Source organism: Sorghum bicolor, chromosome 3 (genome assembly GCF_000003195.3).
Source record: "Sorghum bicolor cultivar BTx623 chromosome 3, Sorghum_bicolor_NCBIv3, whole genome shotgun sequence".
Lineage (NCBI taxonomy): Eukaryota > Viridiplantae > Streptophyta > Magnoliopsida > Poales > Poaceae > Sorghum > Sorghum bicolor.
This window is the reverse complement of record NC_012872.2, coordinates 18,462,029-18,480,634: the sequence shown is the minus strand read 5'-3', so window position 1 is coordinate 18,480,634 and position 18,606 is coordinate 18,462,029. Positions and strand designations below refer to the sequence as shown.

General features: G+C 37.9%; 1 protein-coding gene across 1 annotated transcript; it reads right to left on the bottom strand.

The window, feature by feature from the left end:
- LOC8075341 (kinesin-like protein KIN-13A) lies at window positions 512–10,818 on the bottom strand. Its single transcript, XM_002455562.2, has 12 exons — window positions 10,447–10,818; window positions 8,278–8,511; window positions 7,897–8,082; window positions 7,677–7,781; window positions 6,323–6,400; window positions 6,099–6,180; window positions 5,325–5,487; window positions 3,773–4,108; window positions 3,478–3,696; window positions 1,523–2,111; window positions 1,373–1,435; window positions 512–1,186 (listed from the first exon to the last, which is right to left on the bottom strand). Exons 1-12 carry the CDS (start codon window positions 10,585–10,587, stop codon window positions 1,004–1,006), a joined length of 2,379 nt encoding a protein of 792 aa, XP_002455607.1. The 5' UTR covers window positions 10,588–10,818; the 3' UTR covers window positions 512–1,003.

The following is an 18,606-nucleotide window of genomic DNA, read 5'->3' as shown; positions in this document are numbered from 1 at the left end:
GATGCAACCAAAAGACTTTAGGGAGAGGAGGGAGCTGGCTAGGGCGACCTTGCTGACCTCGCCGGGGAGGAGGCCCGGAGAAGAAGGACCTTATCGAAGGGTCCGCGTGGGGGTCCTTGGCTCTGGCCACTGCGAACAGGGCACAGGTGGTTGCCGGATCCCCGTGGGGGTCCTTGGCTCTGGCCACTGCGAACAGGGCACAGGTGGTTGCCGGATTGGCCACCGCGAACAAGGCACAGGAGGCACATGTCCTCGAGCCCGCCGCTGAGGTAGGGAGAGCAGTGGAGGTCCCCTCTGGCGGACTCGAGCAGGAGGGAGAAACGACCTCAGCAGACAGGGCTCTTAGAATTCGTAATGGCGGTGAAGTAGATTTTCTAATTTTCTTGTTAGCTTTAGGATCCGAATCATGCTTGCAAATTAATGCTATCTTTCATTCGTTTACTTTATATAAATTGAGAATGGTAACAAAAATAAAGTTATAAAAAAATGCATCACAGACTTACAGTTGCAATAAACAGGGCACCCCAAGGTACAAATCAAATCCTGTAGATCTTTGTCAGATGCTGCCTTTTCTTTTGTTGATGCGAAATAAATATCAACAAAGAATACAACACTATAGCGGCAAGGCAAGGTACGGTTATTTCCTCACCGCAGCACTTCACTACCGACATTCAAACAACGGTTACAACTATATTCGTGCAAAAGAAAATGGCAAACGTTGACAATCCAATGCCACCAATAGTAAATACACCCAAGCACCTTTTTCAGGAAAATAAAAATTGGCAAACTCGATTCATAAAACCTCAAAATCAATAATGCTTGCACCCACATTTCCATCTCCCATCCTAATCACCCTGAGATCCTATCCGCCTTCCCTTCTTTTAAGTCGATGTTGGAGGCCATGATACAATATTCCTTCTCGCAGTCAATGACAATTTCTAACATCCGTGGCTTCTCGCAATCAATGACAAACCGAAAGGTTTCCAACTTTTTTGGGTTTAAACTATCTCAGTGTTTTTTGACGGCTAAGAATCTCCTGTTCCTTAAGGCGCTGCTGAAACCGTGCCAAGCGTGCCTGGAGGCTTACCAAACCAGAAGCCTTCCGTGACAACAGAAAGCTTAGCTGTGCCACGTAGTTGTCAATAAGACTACCTGGCTGATCGACCTCTGCTAATAGGTTCATCTCCTGGGGAAAAAAATGCATGTCATGTTTAGCAGGATACTGCCATACTGTAATGCTGAGATAATGACAAAGATATGGAACTAGCAACTTTTTTTACTAAGAGATGAGCAATATAAATTAAGACAAACATTTACTACCAAACAGAGATCTGTGATGAAATTCAAATACAACTGAGTAACTGGAACTTACTTCCCGTACTATCTCCATTGTACTTTCAATTTCCTTTCTGTGAGCTGCTATCAGCGCCTCTTCCTAAGATGCACCCAAAAAAAATAGACTTCATATCATATCTCTACTCAGGATCAAACAATATCTCATGCTGATTAAAAAAGACTTCACCTCAAGTATTGCATTTATTTCCATATCTTCCTTTTCAGATTGCTTGGATGAAACCTGAGATGCTGAGGTTGATGATGGTCTTTGCAGCTGCTGCTGTTTAAGTTGCTGTTGCTGCTTAACAACAGTCCGACTAATTTCAGGTCCACTTTCTTTTTTCATGAAGTTGACCTGCCTTTCTGATTTCTCATCCCTGTTACCTTTTCTCCGGGGTGGTGAGACTTTTGTCACTTTCACCTCTTCTTGAGAACTAATTGATTCCTGAAGTGACTGTGTTTTACTATTAAAACCAGCCTGGTTAGATTTCAAGTCCCCTCTCTCCCTAGTACTAGTTTCTTCTCTTCCTCTCTGTGGATAGCTTGGAATCATACTATAGGAGTTTCTCTCAGGTTCCATGGAAGAATTTGAAGTGAAACTGTCAACACCTTTTCTAGAAGAATCAACAGGCCTGAATTCTTGGGTCTGCTCCATAGTCTCTTCAGCTTCACATGATAAAGGGTATGGTGTGTAGGTAGACTCCTTGCCAGATGATACAGATTGCACAGCAAACTGCTCCTTTTTTGTGTTACCACCTTTTGAAAGACTTTTAACCCTGTTATCAATCAGTGATATCAGTAAGATTTTTTCTCAAACGACACAGGAGAGCTGCATGTCATTTCATTAATATAGGAGAAACAAAAGGGGGAAAACAAGGGAGAGGCCTGAGGCACTCCCAGAAACTATAACCCCTCCCCCTCCCCCCCAAACCCACTACCACCACACGGGTAAACTAAATGCGGATACATACCCCCACATCCGTGACCAAGGAAGACTCAACTACACTCAAAGGGGGAGTAACTGAAGGACCAGCTCCTGGCGCAGGGGCTCCTGCAAAGCACCAAAGGCTGCTCTCAGTACTCACTGTTATGACCGGCCAGCAGTACTCCAGGCGCCGGCCTACTAGTGGCTAAGAAGCCATAGTATTTTAGTATTTATTTCGGGATTTATATTATTAGCAAATAGCCCAAGGGGTTAATTAGCAAAAGGATTATTCATTTAGTATAAATACTTGTAATCCGGATTATTGGAGATTAAGCAGAACAATTATATTGTTCCGGCTTCCCTTGGGAGCCGGGAGCCCTAAACCCTAGCCGCCAGCCCCCTGTGTCTTCCCCACGCTCACACAACGGCGCCTCGCCGCTGTTCCTCCTTCAAGCCACGTCCATCCATCACTCACGACTACAATCTCCGCTCACGAGTAGGCAGAACCCCGACGCATATCACTCACCACCCGGAGAACCACTTGCACATTTGGAATCGCACCCTCAAACACACATGCATTTCTATGCTTCCGTATTTCCCAAGCAACTAGGATGACTAAGGCCTTGTTTGGATGTTCTCGGATTCACCTCAATCCACATGTGTAGTGGATTGGGGTGGAATTTAATTCAAGTTTCACTCCAATCCACACCAACACATGTGGATTGATGCGAATCCGACTACATCCAAACAAGGCCTAAAGTATTAAATCCCTTCCTCATCTCCTTAGGTATCTTCTTGACAGCACCACACCATCAGCTGGAGAAATATTGTTGCATCACTACCAGGTGCAATTTCTGCAAGTTTCTGCAAGACTAGGGTCCAGACTTGCCGAGCAGATGTACAAGAAACTAAAACATGCTGGATGATTTTCTTCAGCTTGGTCACACAATAAGCAAGCAGCACTGCAGCAGGATGAGCTAAACCCAGTTAGGATAACCTATCTGCTATCCAGCAACTTTTTTTTACCGCAAGCCACAGAAAAAATTTACACGGGTGCCCAGGATCTCCAACTTAATGGACCCAAAGAAGAATGAATTGTATGCAGACTTACCGGAGTAGGAACCATAGTAAGAATTAACTAGATAACTCATAACTGTAGATATATATTCGAAGTATGTGAGCATACATGTAAACTCAGTATATTAAATAAATATTACCTGTCGGCGTATCTTAAGGTATTCAGTGTGTGTTCACATGAACCTGAACTTGGTGAAACACAAGAAATCATCACTGTTCGAGAGTTTCCAACAAAGGAGTCCCGAAGCACCTCTGTTAGTTTGCTTCCTCTGAAAGGAATGTGTATTTGATCATTATCCAGTGCCCGGATACATTCCTTGAGAGCCAAAAGGCTCTTGTTGATCTCTGCACCCTCAATTCTGGCAGAAGGCATAAGCATAAGGAAAAATGAATATCATACAAGGAGAAACCGAATCTACTGCCAAAAAACAATACCTTGTTTGTTTGTCATTATCTGTTGTATCAGCACCACGCTCACTTCCAGCAAGATCAATAAATGACATTTTCCCCACGAGCTTTGTATTCTTTGCTTCAATAGCATCTCGGTCTCTCTGTCTCCGGGTTTCAGTAACTGGGATATGCTTTTTCACAGCCAATTGCAGAATAGCATGAGATCGTGATGACTCTTCATTGGCTCCAGTTGTGCCTGTGCTTCTTGCAGCATTTCCTTTCTCAATGTATTCTTTGACAATCTGGACATCAGAAACCTCAAACTCCTGTAAACCAACAATACAGACCTGTTTCTTTCCATCTTCTCTCATTAAGAGTTGTCTACAAAAAAACAAAAGAATAAAAATGAAACCTCATTTAAATATATAAAATAAAAATCAACAGAATGAAACCAAAAGGATAATAATGTACTCCCTCCATCCCACTAAAAGTGTCATTTTAGACTTCTTGTTTGACCATGCGTCTTATTTAAAATTTTTGAATAAATATTATTTATTTTGTTATGACTTATTTCATCATTAGAGATACTTTAGTAATGATTTATTTATTTTATTATTTGCATGAAAAATTTGAATAAGACGAATGGTCAAACAAGTCAAAGTCAAAAACGACAATGGGACAGAGGGAGTACCATGAAACTATACAGACATAATTTCCAAAAAATAACACTAAGAATTTATTTCCCAAGGAAATCATTCAAAAATTGAACTTAACTGGCTAGAACTTGATTAGCAATTCTACAAACAAAAGTACAAATAAATACAAGTCATCACTTGGCTTAAATGCTTACTCCCTCTATGTCCCTAAAGAATGTCGTTTTGGATATTGACACGGTCTCCAAAAAAACAACTTTAACCACTACTTTTGCTATAATATATATATATATATATATATATATATATATATATATATATATATTCTATACATACATACACACACACACACACACTTTTATAAAACTACATTTTGAGATGAAATCTACTTACATCATTTTCATATTTTCAAACTCAACCGGAAAGAATTTATTTATAGTCAAAATTTAAAATATTTGACTTAAGACAACCTCAAAACGACTTCCTTTAGGAACATGGGGGGAGTAGCCAGTTGGGTTACACATTTCCACTAGATCTGACACTGGAAATCAAGTGTTTCACACATCTGGAGACAACATGATTCAACTAACTCTGAACCAGGAGCCGCTGTTATGGAAGGCGTTCATCCCCCAGACCCCACCCCACCATTTCATCATATGAGACCACTTGTATTATACTCTCTCCATTTCAAATTGTAAGACACTTTGGCTTTTCTATATACATAGCTTTTGCTATGCACCATACACTATGTCTAGATACTTAGTAAAAGTAATGTATCTATGAAAGACAAAACGTCTTACAATTTGGAACGGAGGGAGTACTTGAATTATACATAATAATTTGCATGCAACCAGTGTGTACATCTGACCAATGACCCAAAAACAAAAATTCGACCAATGGATTATACTATGCCAAACATGAACATAAGAATTCAAGTAACCAACCTCCTTTCGCTGAGAAGATCGAAGAGTTTGCCACCATAAATTTCAAAGTAGCTGAGCCACAACTTGAAATGTTGATTCCGATACATAGGTTGATGTAAAAGACGAACCATATCATGTGCAGCTCTAAGAGGTAGGGGTTGCATTGTATAGGTCTTCCCACTGCCTGCACATGGAGATTCATAAGGCAAGCTACCAAGGAAAACAATAAGAAATTCAGGAGTAACAAAGTATATACATGAACGGTCTTTATCATAATTGACCAAGAATACCAGATAAATGTAACATTCAGCTGAGACAAATAAACAGAAGACCTTGGCATTCAGACAATAGATAAATTGATAATTGCAACATGTAGCTCAAGTACCATCAATTTTAAGCACCCCCACCAACCCCTTCCTCCCCCCCCCCCCCAAAAAAAAAAAGTAGAATCAAACTTATACATAAACTATTAAACTGGGCAATGTTTTCACATCTGCACTTAGTGTCGAATCTCAGATGCTTGGATTTATCATATCTAATGGGTCATGCAAATCGATGCTGGTACTGGTAATACCTCTAGAGCAAAATGCTTGACAAGCACAAAGTTTACCATTAAACAAATTGCAGTAGAGAATTTGAAGCATGGTAAACAGAATGGCAAGCACAGGGTTACTTCCAAAGAGTTCATCAAGGACATAAAATAAATAATCATTAGCGGAGTCCAGGACATAAGTCACAACTATGCCAAAAGAAAAGAAAAAGGAAAAAAGACTTCTAGTGTTTAGCTTATATAACCTGTCTGGCCATAGGCAAAGCATGTCGCTTTTGTCCTTTGGAAAATTATTGGTATAATAGGCTCCACAGTCTCACGGTACACCTGTTAAACAAACCAGCAAATATAATGTCAAAAAATGTAGACGAATACAAGAAAGGAGACATTCTACAACATCCATTGGGGGCAGTGCAAGGTAATTGCTTTTAGAGATCAATTACTGAATATAATTATAATTAAAAAATACCTCATCATTAGTTACATTCTCGTCCAAGACAGTGTCAAAACAGAAATCATGCTTTTCCACATAAGCTGTCAAATCCACCTTTCAGTGAAAACAATATATTAGTATATTTGATATGAACAAGTATTAAAAATGTTTGGAATGAAACTTATGTTCTTAAAGCATGTTGACTCATGCATCTATAAACACATTGATTTTCACTAACAGAGCAAGCATGCAATACACTTATAATAAAATAGCAAAATAAGGAATGGTTTATCTCTCCGTCAGTCCTGTGTAGAAAGTTATTTTGCAACCCTGGTAAAAAAAAACTACGTTCAATTTCAGTTATACATAGTGACAACACCATGCAGATTATTATAACAATGTACATCTAGGCCCAGAATCAACATATTGTAAGACATAATCTGCAGCTAATCCTTTTCTCTGTTAATGATCATAGGCAGGCAATAGGTCAGCTCTTGGTCATGTAGGAGTATGGCAATAGGCCACTCTAGTACAGTAGTTGGTAGAAGCATACATCAGCCATGCTTGGTAGGAGGATGATATATGCAGTGTACTAGGAGTAGTTGGGGCTGTACTCAGCCATGCCTTGTGTACATTATAGTTGGTACAAGGCCTGTATATATACCCTATGTATGCAATGAAGGAAAGGCAGTTCATGTGCCACATTTCCTGGGTTCAAGTTTCAGCCAACGCTGAAACTGGGTGTGTGTGTGTGTGTGTGCGCGCGCGCGCCCCTGAGCTCGGCTCATCTTCTACCTTGGGTCAGGGGAGAGGAAGAGGGAAGGTGAGCAGGAACTGCTCACCAGGTGCTTGTGTGCAGGTGCCAACACATACTACCCACTTATCTAAAAGGACAGGCTAACTGCAGGCAGACGCAGACGAGCACTTAATAAAGAACTCAAAATGCCAACTGAAATGGAGATCTTTGGCAATCAGAACATTCAATTTCTGAAATTGCTTGTAATTTTCCATTCGATCAGAACAGTCAACTTCACCACTTCAAAGAATGCTTGTTCATTCAAGTTATAATGCATAATTACTTAAATCATGCTGGCATCATAGATACTTAGTGTTGTTTTATTTTTTATACAAAGACAAGGCGAATATAAATATTGTCAAACATGAAGGTTGTCCTACATACACAGGTAAAGTGGTTATCATGTAACACATTGGGGGACAAGTATTGCATCTTTCTCTTCCAATGTTCACCATCAATAAATATCATCACTAGCATCCAAAAATAATCAAACTATTCCGACAAGCCCAATAAGATAACTTTTCGATATTTGACCAAAAAAAAGTGAACTACAAAACAAAGAAATAATTAAGTACTTCGGTGAACAGGCAGTACCTTTAGTTTAGGTTCATGGACAGTCAAGAATTGAGAATTGTGTACATCTATGATGTCTTCCTCTTTTCGAGATACCTCCTTTTTGTTCAGAGGTCTTTTCCTTACCTGCAAGTTGATGAGATAAAGGTTTTTTTTCAATGAAATAAGGAATAAAGAGAGAGTTGGATTTTGATTTAAGTGTATGACAGTAGTGGACCAGAAGATGGTAGTATCAACATACCACGACTTTAATCTTTGCTACATTACTTTCTCTAGCACCGACCACAGTGTTCTCTTTTTCGTTGGTGAAGGCACTACTCCGGTTGTCCACTAGACCTTGCTGGTTTTCTGTTATTACATCGTCGTCGTCGTCGTCCATTTCTTTTGGCACAAAAGGCGAAGGCTCAAATGGTTCTGATGCAGCACTCTGACAAAAGAATAAGGGTAACTAGATTAGATGCATGAAAATGATATTGCAACTTATGAAACAGATAGGGAGATAATTTTTTAAAAACATCTTAATCAACTGAATCATCTCCCCAGTTTCAAGAAGAAACAGGATTTGTAGACATGCATTTTTTGGAATACAGGGTCATCTTGCAGGTACAATCTAGAGAAATACCTCAGAAAGAAGCTCGCTGTCATCCATTGCATGAAGATCCAAAAGGCCAGCCCCAAATTCACCTCTAAGTTCAGGTGAATAAAATCCATCTACAGGAGCACCACCAGCAAAGCTCTGTCCTGTTGGAGTATAGGGCTCGGATATAGATGCAGATGCTAATTCGCCATTAAAATTTAGGCTCCTCAATAATGTATAAAGCTTCTGTTTTTCCTCAATTGATTGTGGCCCATACCCCTACAAAAAAAAACAATACTACCGCATTGTTAAACTACATAGACGTGATCAGTAACAGCAAATGTACATTAATAAAGCTCCTACCAGCAAAAACAAAATTACATATACTTCAACTACATAGGAACATTGCACATAGATATAATACGAAGTGCAGATTTCAGATCACTGTCAATGAGTGCCTGTTTGGATCCATTAGCACTAAAAACTAGCAGCTAAATTAGTGCTAGTGGATCCAAACAGACCTGCTAATTGTTAGTTCAATTAGCAGGTTTGGAGTTGCTAATGATTCACATGCACCTTCAACTCACTATCCAACCACCTATTAGCAGGTGGATCCAAACAGCCCCCTACTAAAAAATAGCATGTATTAGCTATTAGCAATCTATTTTTTAGTGCTAATGGATCCAAACAGGCCCTAAGGCATGCTCGCTGTGTCAATGCAGTAGCAGAAGCCATAGAACTAAAACAGTGAGTGAACCGTGGGATAACACAAAAGGAGAAGATAAAAGGTTAAGGGCAGAATAGACAAGTTATTTCCAAAAAAGAGAAAAGAAATGGCATATCCAAATAAGTTTACGAAAACAGTGATAGAACCTGACACTGAAACTACAGGCAACATTCAAACATTCCCTCCAATTTTCTTTCTGAATTGTCATTCTAGCATGCTATCAAAATTCCAAAGTTTGACAATTAATATGGTTAAATTATTAAGCTTGACTGCAGAAATTATATTACTGGACATTTTATTTAAAAATACTTCTATAAAAGGTAGTAGTATGGCATAAAAATTAGTGGTAAAACTTGCATCTTTGAAGCTGCAAAAATTCAAAAGCATCAGATAAGGAGAAACATGTTTCCCGGTGGCATAGAATCAATCATACAATACAACCATAGTCATGTGATCAGTGATCATGTCTAACATGGAATATGTTCCGTGATATTTCAAGAAAAAAAAACAATGTATTTCCCATTATCATTGCAGCTACTAGAAATAGCGGACACCGAAATTGTTCGTTCATTCAAATAGATCCGATTTTGCTAAATATTAGGCGGCGAAACCGTTAAGTTACATTTACCCCCTGATGATTGTTAAACGGTGACAAAGATTTGGAGTCGTGTTTAATGTATGAATTTGATATAGAGCAAACTATGCATATATCACATATTTATTTTATAAGAAAATGTGGCCTACAATCAGAATCAAGGATACATTCTTTCCTCCCACTAGTTACAGGTACCAGTTTAATACTATAAGGAAACATGATTGAACTAGAGCACAGATGCATTAACTACCCCCACCCCAAAAAATAACAATAACAACAAAGCCACACGCACACCTTCAGCAATATTTGATCACTACTAAACTAGAAAGTGAACTTACACCTTTCACACGCACACCATGTGATGTGAAAGGTGTAAGTTCACTTTCTAGTTGCTTGTTTAGCACAAGGTTCTGCAGTAAACCCCTTGTTAAGTTACAAACTCAAGCAATCAGGCTGTGCGCGCTAACAGTAAAGATCCAAGACATAAGGGGATGCTAATCCTCCATTCTTTTCTACTGACATCCTAGAATCATTGTTGCCAAACTTTCCAAATTTTGGACTATCAGTATGTTTATAAATGTATGAACTATGACGACTGGCTCGATGAAAAATATACAGTTCTATCACTAAAAACACTTCCATAATAATATAAAGATAAAATGCAAACAAAGAATGGATGGTGTTTAAATGTAGAGCTATATTCAGGCAGAGTGGCAAAAACTCAGTGGATTCCGGCCATTTCTACAACGGGACAGATTCAAGAAGAATCTAAAAGATACATGGTTACAGATACGTCTCCATGGATTCCATTATACAGACGTACAGCCGGCGCAGAAACCAGAAAGGACCAGTCCAACGCGTAAATAGGCAAGAGACGGAATCTTGGACAAACCTGCATGAGAAGACTGGGGAGAAGGCCGCTGCCGCCAACGCCGCTGAGACCACCGCCGCGGATGTCGCCGGCCCCGACCCCGCCGGCGGCCGAGGACGCCGCAAGGTGCTGCAGGCCTGCAGACTGCAACCAGCGCGCCATGACGGCGTCCCCGGAGTCCCCCGCGGCGGCTGACGAGGCCGCAGCGGCGGCGGAGGCGCCACCTCCGCCGCCGCCGCGCTGGGACCGCTTCTGAGGCGCCACTTGGCGTCCGGCGCCGGCGACGGCGCCGCGCGAATCCTGGTCCTGGGGAAATGCTAGGCGCGGAGGCGGTGGGATCTGGCGCCCGAGACGGCGCTCAGATCTGGGCGACGAGGCCGGCAGGCAATGCCGATCAGGCTAGCGCCGAATTGGGTGGGAGTCGAGGCGGATCGGGGACGGGGTGGATCGAATTGGGAGGTTGATGCGAGGGCGAGAGGAACTAGGGATTGGTTTGCGGAAGCGGAGAGTTTGAAGGTGGTTCTGAAATGGCTTTCAGAGGAGGCGAGATGTTCCGCTGCTGTTGCCTGTTGGTGGCCTCTTGATGCTGCTCACACAAGTTTGAAAATACACCACGCAGAGAGAAGGAGAGAGAAAGAGAGAGAGAGGCGGATATTATACTACTTTTTTATTACGTGGAAGAGGTAGAAAGTAGTAGGAGGGGTTAAAGAACCTCTTGAGAAGCAGATTCAAATGTTTTCAGCAAAAAAACGGAAGGAGCGTGTGCCGCGTGGGAGCGGCTGCGGCTACAAGTTTGAAATGCGTTTGTTCGGTAACCACATAGGCATTGTCATATTTTTGTTTGTATTTGATAATCATTGTTTAATTATGGACTAACTAAATTTAAAACATTTATCTCGTAAATTATAGGCAAATTGTGCAATTAATTTTTATTTTCGTCTATATTTAATACTCTATGCATGCATCTAAATTTGATGCGATGGGGAATCTTAAAAATTTTTAAAAACTAAACCAGGCCTTAGATCCAAAAACTTTTTAAATTTGGGTATTGTAGCACTTTTGTATTTGGTAATTATTGTTAAATTATAGACTAACTAGATTCAAAAGATTCATCTCGCAAACTACAAATAAATTGTGCAATTAGTTATTTATCTATATTTAATGCTTCATATACTGTAAGATTCAATGTGACGAAGAATAAAAAAGTTTTTGGATTCTGTGTGTAACTAAACAAGGTCGTATAGTGACAACAGCAGAGCTGCTGATCCCTTTACTTCCTCCCACTCGAACTAACTATCGTTTTTACTTTTCAAAAAAACAAATTTGACTAAATATAATTTAAAAATATTAATATTTATAATATATAATTGATATCCTTGGAAAGATCTTCGAATCTAACTTTTAACAAATTTATTTGAAGATATAAATATTACATGTATTTTCTACTAATTGAGTCAAATTTATAACACATAAACCCAAAAGTATTAATTTGACTAACTTTATAGAAAAAATATCAATATCTGTGACATAAAATGAGTATCTTATGAAAATATATTCTATGATAAATCTAATGATATTAATTTGGTACTATAAATCTTAGTGTGTTTCTTTAGAAATTCATCAAAGTTTAAAATTTTGACTAAGAACAACTCTAGAAGTTGAAGTTTTCAAGAATAGAGAGAGTACTAATAATAAAAAAATAGTCTTTTGAAAGATTGTGTAACCTGAATGACCAAACAAAAGGATCCATGTGGAAAGCATAAATAAAATGACTAAAAGATCAAATGTTTTTTGTTTGAAAAAAATATGAGACATTGGACACTAGACGGACAGATTCCTTTGTTGATAGGACGATGAATGGAAAAAAATATTTTGATAGGCATGACGTCTTTTATTAATTTTGTCAAGAACTAAAACGTCCAGTAGCAAATTTGACTTCTTGGTGTCCATATGTTGCAGTTTGATTTTAAGTCAGAATACATGGTCAAAGACTTGAACATCCAAATCTATTAAGTTTGTTTGGTCTTCCGATGATTGAGTCTCACATAGCTTTGGATATGTTATGCTAGATCTTCATGTGAAATCATACACTATAAGTTTTCATTGTTTCATAATCTTACTTCCATAAAGAATACATTGCAAGAAAATATTATTATGGTATATACTTAATATTATTTAACGAGAACAATTGTCCTTAGTTGCCACCTTTTGCCTGATTTGAGCATTTGTACATTCTACCTAGGACTTTTACCCTATTTGAGCATTTGTACATTCTACCTAGGACTTATGTTTTGGATCTAAATCTGAGGTGATTTGAATTGCATAGTAGTTGAGGGACTAGTACTCCAGCACGTCTCAATCATTTATTGGGTGATTTGGGTGAGCATAGAAAAGGTTGAGACGATGAGTTACCCTTTATGTACCGATGAGTCATATGGACAATGGCTTTTGCCTCTTCTTGGTATACTTGTACCCTGTTGATCATTTTGGATGTTGTGCTCTTGGTTATGAGAATGTTCTATGACTACTAGCTTAGCTTTAGAGTAGTATATGCGATGAGAGAAATCACTAAAGATATAGCTCCACCATTATACTTATGTCCATTCTAATGCTTAAACTTATGATATGCTTAGATGTAGTTGATAGATAGGATTTACTTTATGCAAAAAAATGGTATTTATGCAACCTAACTTTAATACCTTGCTAAAGCCATAAATGTATAGTCCTTTGTATACTATTTTAGGTAAGTCAAGTGAAGTACACTTTCATAGTCAGGTGCTACCATTAAGTGATTTTACCAGTACTTATAGGACTTCGATGGCCATGTCATCCCACTAGAATCAATGTGGTGGGTGAATGGCGGGAGTTCGTATAAGTTATGGTGGCGAATTGGGCAAACATAGACATAAGTTATTAGTTAGAATTAATTTGTAATATATAACTTTCAACCTAGGTAAAACATGGTAGGATAGTCATACGATTCACAAACCACATATAGATCTCAACTAGTTTTGTATAACTAAACTTACCAATTTGATAATAATTGTAACGTATGTTTCCATTGATTTGTGTAACTTCATGTTAAGATTGGGTATTGAGTTGTGGTAGTCATATGTGTATGTTACAAATGGAGATCGTGTGTCTCACGCTAGTGGAGTCCGTGGATGGCATCTCTAGATGCTACCAGAGTTGATGTACTTAAATTGAGCTGATCAAAAAGAGGATGATACTTGATTTAGATAGATTCCATTGTCTTGCACTCAAGTTTCATTCAAGTAATTAGTTTATGTTCTTTTGATCCATCTACTGGTGAGGTGTGCACCCCTCCTAAAATGCAATTTACTATATATATCGTAGAGGGTGTTCTAAGAGACAAGTATACTTAGTTAAGACAATTTGTAAATACTTTCTAAATCCAAAAAGGAATGCATTCTCAGTGTTTACGGGGTCAAACACATTTTAAATTACGATGTCTATATAAAAGTATACTAATATTTATGGTAACAAATAAATAATTTTTAAAAATTATCAAATACATTATACATATTTAGAGTCATGAATGTTAATAATTTATTTATAATCTTAGTTATTTTTCTTAAAAATTTAACTAACTTCAAACCTAGATTTGTACTCTATCTATTTTGGGATGCAAGTAGTATCTATTTTGGGATGCAAGTAGTATACTAGTAACTTTCTATCCCAAAAGTACCCCCCTCTATCACGTAAGAAGAGTTGCCATTGAATTCGTGCAGTTTAACTAGATTTATAGAACCTATTAACATTATTTGTATCTTTAAATTTATTATAAAAATATATTAATAAAACTAATTATATATTAAAAATAGTAATATCTTATATATATATATATAGCTAAAGTTAAAAATATTTAATTTTTTAGAAATTTAAAATGACTATTTTTACGAGGAAGGAGTCCTCCGTGAGTCAGTTCTTCGTCAACGAGGACCTCTTTCTAGTAAGGGGTGTTTAGTTCTTTTTTTCAAAAAAAAATATATTTCGGTCTATTATTTTATAAAATGGAATTAAACATCATGTAAAATTTTTGACAAAAAAGTGGTTATTCTCTATTTTGGATTTTGATCTCAAGAGGCAAAAAAAAACCCAAAAAGAGCCCTCATGAGGACAATAATTCTTGATTTTGGATGGAACTAAACATGATCTTGAAAATTTTGGCATTTTGCATTTCGCCATTCCAAAATAGTTGGCATTTTGCATTTCATATTTTTTTTGAACTAAATACCCCTAAGTTGCAGGATTCTTAGCTATGGTACAATATTTTTCTTTGCAAATAATATATTTTTGGCCTGACTTTATCAGCGTAACAGTGCCCAAATCCACTTCTGAGGTCGTTCAGCGTATTTATTTTAAGCGAACGATCCAACAACTCAAGCTTTTCACTTCTGCACAACTCCCTCCCCTCCATTGATATCAGCGTTGGTGTCAAGTTGAAAAAAAGCAAAACATTTATTTCGAAATGTTATAACTTCTTAATAGTGTATCTATTTTTATTTTCGTCTGCACCTCTGTGTTCTATACAACGAGATAAACAAAACTAGACTTCTTACATATGTTTTGAAGAATTTTATTTTATTAATAATTTATGTGTATTATAGAATAACATATAATTTATAGGATATAACTTATAAGAATAAGTTATTATAACATATAACTTAGCATATTTCTACTAATTTGTTGTCATATTAATTTGTACTTTAAGTTTTGAATATAACTTATACACCTAACTTTACATCTAAGTCATTCATCAACTTGTATAACTTATAAGTTTTAAATATAACTTATACGTGTAACTTTACATAAGTTGTGTTTCATAACTTTTGTATTTCTAGTTTTGGTACAAGTTATAAGTTAATTCATTCATTTGTATGTTAATAACTTTTGTGTTTGCAGTTCCGACACAAGTTAGTTAATTCGTTCCTTTGTGTTTAATAACTTTCTATACATAAATTGTGTTTTATAACTCTTGAGATTTTAACTTTTTCGCATAAGTTAAATGTTATAGCTTTTATGGCATAAGTTATATGATATAAGTTAATATACATAAATTAGTACCAGAAAAAAATTCTTCGAAACATGTGCAAGTGGGGTCTAGTTTTGTTCGTCTCGTCGCGTAGAACACATCAGACGGAATTAAAAAAGGTACATTATTTGGAAGTTATAGTATTTTGAAATAAATCTTTCTGTTTTTCTATGACGTCAGTCATCCTTAAAAAGCATGGGGCGCTGTGCAGGAGAAGTGTTGTACGTGCATTGCTAAGCGGTTGCCAAAAAAAAGACATGATTTTTTTCTAAATAAGATATATTTAAAAATTGATTATTTGATTTGTTATGGATGAACGTTTGTAGTTTAGTGGGGCCGCAGTAACAGCCCCAACGATTGCCGGCCCAATGCATGTTCCCGCTGAGCCTACTTGATCAGTGATCCCCCTGTTCTCGGAGACGTGGTGACGCGTGACGCATCTTTTTGGCCAGCTACTTTATTTGCGTTGATCAATCTGGCATTGCCGTGAGCCGCTTAGAAGTTGCCAACCTACCAGGCAGAACGTTTGCTGGAAGCAATAGCACGCTATAGTACTACAACGTGCCTTGGCGGCAAGGAGATCCATTTCTTCACACAATCTTGGTCTAGTTCAGTTACTTACATTAAAGCAGGATCATAGGAAAATTTGCAGAAGGAACAAAATCGTGCTTGCTTGGGTGACGTACGAGGATTATTCCGTGATGAGAAAAACAAAACTTGATATTTCCTGCATTAATTTTAAGTGAAAATTAGGCGACAGAACAGGTGAGCACTTCAGCTCATGACATGAGATTCACCAAACAGGATTACAGAAGGATGGTCGGTCACTGTAACCTAACAGCTAACAGGTGTGTCGCTGTTAAGCACCTGCCTTGCCACGTGCCACCAATGTGGATTATCCTCGTTCGACCGCTGATCTCATCCCCATTTTTGCTTCCAACAAAACGAAGCGGGAAGCCCCTGTGTGTTTGCCAGAAAGGATATATATAGCCAACGCCCAGCAGCAACAGGTCATACTACAGCATGTGCATATCAGCATACATGATGGCGAGCATCAGTCATCGGCGCAACTGCATGCATGCAGGTCAGTCCCAAATCACCCATATGACAGCTGGCCGTGGATTAATGAAAGCAAGCTTGGCTTTTCTGTCAAGGGAAAATCAATGCCTGAATCCTGATGATGAAAGATACAATGACACTCTACCCTTGTGTGTGTGTTTTGCTGCGAGGATACCCTTGTGTCAACTTGTCGCTGCAAACTCATTGTTATGGCATCGCCGCGCTCGATATGATGGCAAGTGCGGGATCAAAGCTAGGATGGTACAATCGTACGCTACGTGATCTCGCACAAAACAACCACCGGATCAGATCAGGGCTGTTCATCGTATCTGTTCGATCGATTTTACTGACCACATCGCAACTGAGCATCTTTTAACACCTACCAGCTTGTCCGCTTGAGTTTATCTGCCGAATCTGCTAGCCATTTAGCAATGTTTTTCTCTCATAATAAATTAGCAAACAATATTTTCAAATATAACTTTTCAGATAAGTGAACATACTGTTACCGTCTAAAGCGTACTGTACTTGTTTGGTATTTTACAACCATTACGATTACGACTAAGATTACAACAGAGGGAACAAATAAACACAGTCGCATAAAAAAGGGCCCTGATTTATTGGCTAGTAAAGAACACAGTCAAAACAGGAGAGTTCTAGAAAAAAGTTAAATATACCTTGATGAACGTGCATGATTAGATTGGATTTCATAGACAAAAACATGTCAATTATTCAAAATCAAAACAGCTAGTGTACACAGAAAATGTCTAGAGAAATAATTGTAGAAAATACAAAACAATACTTTAACAATGACCCGAATTATCAGACCTAACAAATACCAAATACCAGATGAAGCAAACTCTTAATTTTAAGTTTCAGGTGATTAATCTCTCAAGTTATGGCAAAGGACCTAGGGACTACACACTGAATGTGTCCTTTAGACGAGGTTGGTTAATAGAAATTAGATTGCTTGGTTTGATCTAGTGCCAAAAGTAGTAAATGTTCACCTCATAAATAGGAGAGATGTTTTCCGATGAAAACTTTATAAAAAGACCTGTTCACAATCAACTCCATGTATAGAAATTCGATTCAACAAGGCATTCTTCTGCACAAAGTCCTCTTTGGAAATTAAAAGTGCCATTGAAAATTAATTTTTTCCTAAGGTATTTAAGAAAAGACATAACACTTACGAAAGATAATTTAGCAAAGAAGAACTGACAAGGAAGTCTCAAATGTTGTCTCTGTAGTTCTGATGAAACTATCCAACATTTATTTTTATTGTCATTTTGCTAACTTTGTTTGGAATATTGTGCATATCACTTTTGTTATTCAACCACCTACTAGTTTTGTCAATCTGTTTGGTTCTTGGCTACATGGATTATGTCCAAAGCTCAGAAACCAAATTTTGCTAGGAGCAACTGCACTTTGTTGGGCAATTTGGTTGAATAGAAATGATATGGTTTTTAAGAAGGCCAAATCTATTACTTCTATGCAGGTAACTTTTAGCGCGACCTATTGAATCCGACAATGGTCCATGCTACATAAGGACGAGGAGGACCTTTGTTCATGGAAGGCTGCAAATGATGGGAGACTTTGCTCTTAACTATCTACGTGAAATTTGGCTGGAGATTCAGGAACCAATTTGGCTGGAGATTCAGGAACCACATTGAGGCTTAGTTCTTTGCTCTGATCTTCTTCAGGGCTGAACTTTTTCTCCTCTTATGGCTTTGTTTTGTATTACTATCTCCACATGGTAGAGGCTGGAACTTTGTTCCATTGTCTAAAAAAAGTTATTAGGAGGATCTATGCATAATTCTTTCTTCTCCTTTTAATGAAATGATATGTAGCTCTCTCGCGTGTTCCACAAAAATAATCAATTTGAAATATACTATCCCTAAACAATATATTGATAGGATTATAAACCTAAAAGAAATCCAAGCCAAACTCATAATCTCAGCTGACCAAAGTAGACAAGATCAAACGTCGGATCGAGTTAGAAAAGTGTCGAGCAAATATTTTTGGCCCGAGTTTGACCTGTCGTACTGACAAGTTAGGCTATTTCTCGAGTT